The following is a 2219-nucleotide window of genomic DNA, read 5'->3' on the forward strand; positions in this document are numbered from 1 at the left end:
CTCTGAACAGACCCCGCCACTCGTTTGTCTGTCTGTCTATCAGTCTGTCTATCAGGTTTTACTTTCGTTGGTAACTGTTTGTGCTTTTTATCTTTTTTCGTTCCCTCCAAACATTACTCACTGTCTCTACATTTTGATATCTCTGTTTCTGTTCTTCACTCCTTCCCTCTGCTTTCCTTTTCATCCTCTCATTCCTCCTCCTTCTCCCTGCCACTTGTCTCTCCCTGGTTCCCCCCCTGTCAACTCGCCCTCCGTCCTCCTCTCTCCTCCTCCCCGGCCTTTGCTGTGCTGTGGCGGCCCACAGAAGCGGTCAGGACAGATGGTCTCAGATGATTTCCGGGCTCTACTCATTTCAACAGGAAACAGCCTGGTACTGCTGCTGGCATGACTCTCTCAGGGTGTCTGCAGGTCCAACAATATCCTGATTCCATTTAGTTTGTTAAATTCAAAGCCCCAGATGACCTTGCATGAGGCAGAGCTTTAACACTATGTACTGGATGCAGTTAAAGATGTTTTTGTCCCTTCATGCTTATTGTCCAGTGAGAAACTGACCAATTCACGTTTAGGGCTGGGATCACATATGATGCATTTGAGAAGTTTTTTGGTTGAAGAGCAGCATAGTTTTTTATGTTCTTTAAAGTTACATATCAAAAATGTTGATACCATACCCAGTCCTATCCATGTTTTTAAGATGTACTAGTAGTTTAAAGTTTAAATATCATTTGGTGTAAGTAAGTGTAATGTCTTAAATCTGAGTTGACACCTGCAGACACTCTGCTCTCTCTCTCTCCTTGATCCTCTTGCTGCTTGTCTCATTTTGTCACATCTGTGTCGCTTTTGTACTTGTGCACTTCTGCCCTAGTTTGTGATAGACTGCTGACTGAATCAAAATGTCTTTTTTCATATGGACCATTGAAATTATTCTTAATTGTCCTCTGTGCCCTCATCTGTGTGTGTTTCCCATTGATATTAACCAGTGATCATGTTATGTATGTATATGCATGTGTCAGAGTGTGAAATATAAAATATTGGGACCACGATCACAACTTAAACATCTGCTAACCGGCTCAGTCTAATTCATGGTGGTCCTGATGTTTTACACACTTAAACTGCTGTACGTCACATTCAGTCTGTGTGTCAGCGTCTGAGAACCAAGTCCTGTCTCCCCCGGGTTAACCTGTTGCTTCTCGGTTGCCAGGGCGACAGTGAGTTCGCTCGCATCATGGGCATAGTGGACCCCAACGGCAGCGGTGCCGTCACCTTCCAGGCCTTCATTGACTTCATGTCCAGGGAAACGACCGACACAGACACCGCAGACCAGGTCATCGCCTCCTTCAAGATCCTGGCCGCTGATAAGGTGAGTGTGTGTGTGTGTGAGTGTGTGTGCATACAAACAGTGATGTGTGTGTTTTATAATTATGTATTATTTTGTATTATGTCTTAGTTTTCTCATTCTTTACTGTAAAGGTGAAATAATTCTGTTTGTTTTGTAATTCGATTCATATTTATAGGGGCAGTTCACCCCAAAATCAAAAATGCATATATTTACTCTTACCTGCAGTGCTGTGTATTAATCTAGATTATTTTGGTGTGAGTTGCCAACTTGAGTGACCAACATGATCTATAGTGTAAGAGTTATGTTGCATTACACATTTGATACAGCAGTTAATATGTTAAATGCATATCAGCTGTTCTTGGCAGGTGTACCTTTGTGCACCAGCTTTTTGCAGGTGAGCCACAATGTACATTTTGCTCACTGTACCTCCCTCTCTGTGTCCATCAGAATTTCATCACGGCCGAAGAGCTGAGGAGGGAGCTCCCCCCTGACCAGGCGGAGTACTGCATCGCCCGCATGGCACCCTACACGGGACCAGACGCCGCCCCCGGAGCTCTCGACTACATGTCCTTCTCCACCGCTCTGTACGGAGAGAGCGACCTGTAGAGGAGGCAAGAGGAAGAGGAGGGCTGGACAAACAAGGGAGGGAAGGAGGGAGGGAGAGAAGGAAGAGAGGAGGGAGGTAGAGAGTTACTCTGTGCGTAGGGAAGACGCCAGGAATCAAGCGTTTGGAAGAATTTGAGTGGTGGTTGTGAGGTGCCCCTGTGTGTGCCGGTTTCAAAATCATCAGAAAGTTTTAAGACTCTGAGCTTGTTGATTGAACCGTAGTTAGGTTTGGCCTCTGTCGAATGTTTTTCAGCTGCGTTCATGTTGTAACTGGATC

At 45.2% G+C, this 2219-nt stretch overlaps 1 protein-coding gene across 6 annotated transcripts in view; it reads left to right on the top strand.

Annotated features, from left to right (window-relative positions):
• Positions 1-2082, top strand: part of actn4 (actinin, alpha 4) — a 70024-nt gene extending 67942 nt beyond the window's left edge. For 3 of the 6 annotated variants that reach the window (XM_050033710.1, XM_050033691.1, XM_050033684.1), the window contains 3 exons: positions 305-370; positions 1199-1357; positions 1784-2082. In XM_050033710.1, coding sequence (XP_049889667.1) covers positions 305-370; positions 1199-1357; positions 1784-1942 — 384 coding nt within the window. In that variant the 3' untranslated portion in view covers positions 1943-2082. The remainder of the gene's footprint in view (positions 1-304; positions 371-1198; positions 1358-1783) is intronic. The other 3 variants (XM_050033676.1, XM_050033668.1, XM_050033702.1) reach the window with 2 other exon arrangements.
• Positions 2083-2219: the final 137 nt, after the last annotated feature.

This window comes from Epinephelus moara, chromosome 2 (genome assembly GCF_006386435.1).
Source record: "Epinephelus moara isolate mb chromosome 2, YSFRI_EMoa_1.0, whole genome shotgun sequence".
Classification (NCBI taxonomy): Eukaryota; Metazoa; Chordata; class Actinopteri; order Perciformes; family Serranidae; genus Epinephelus; species Epinephelus moara.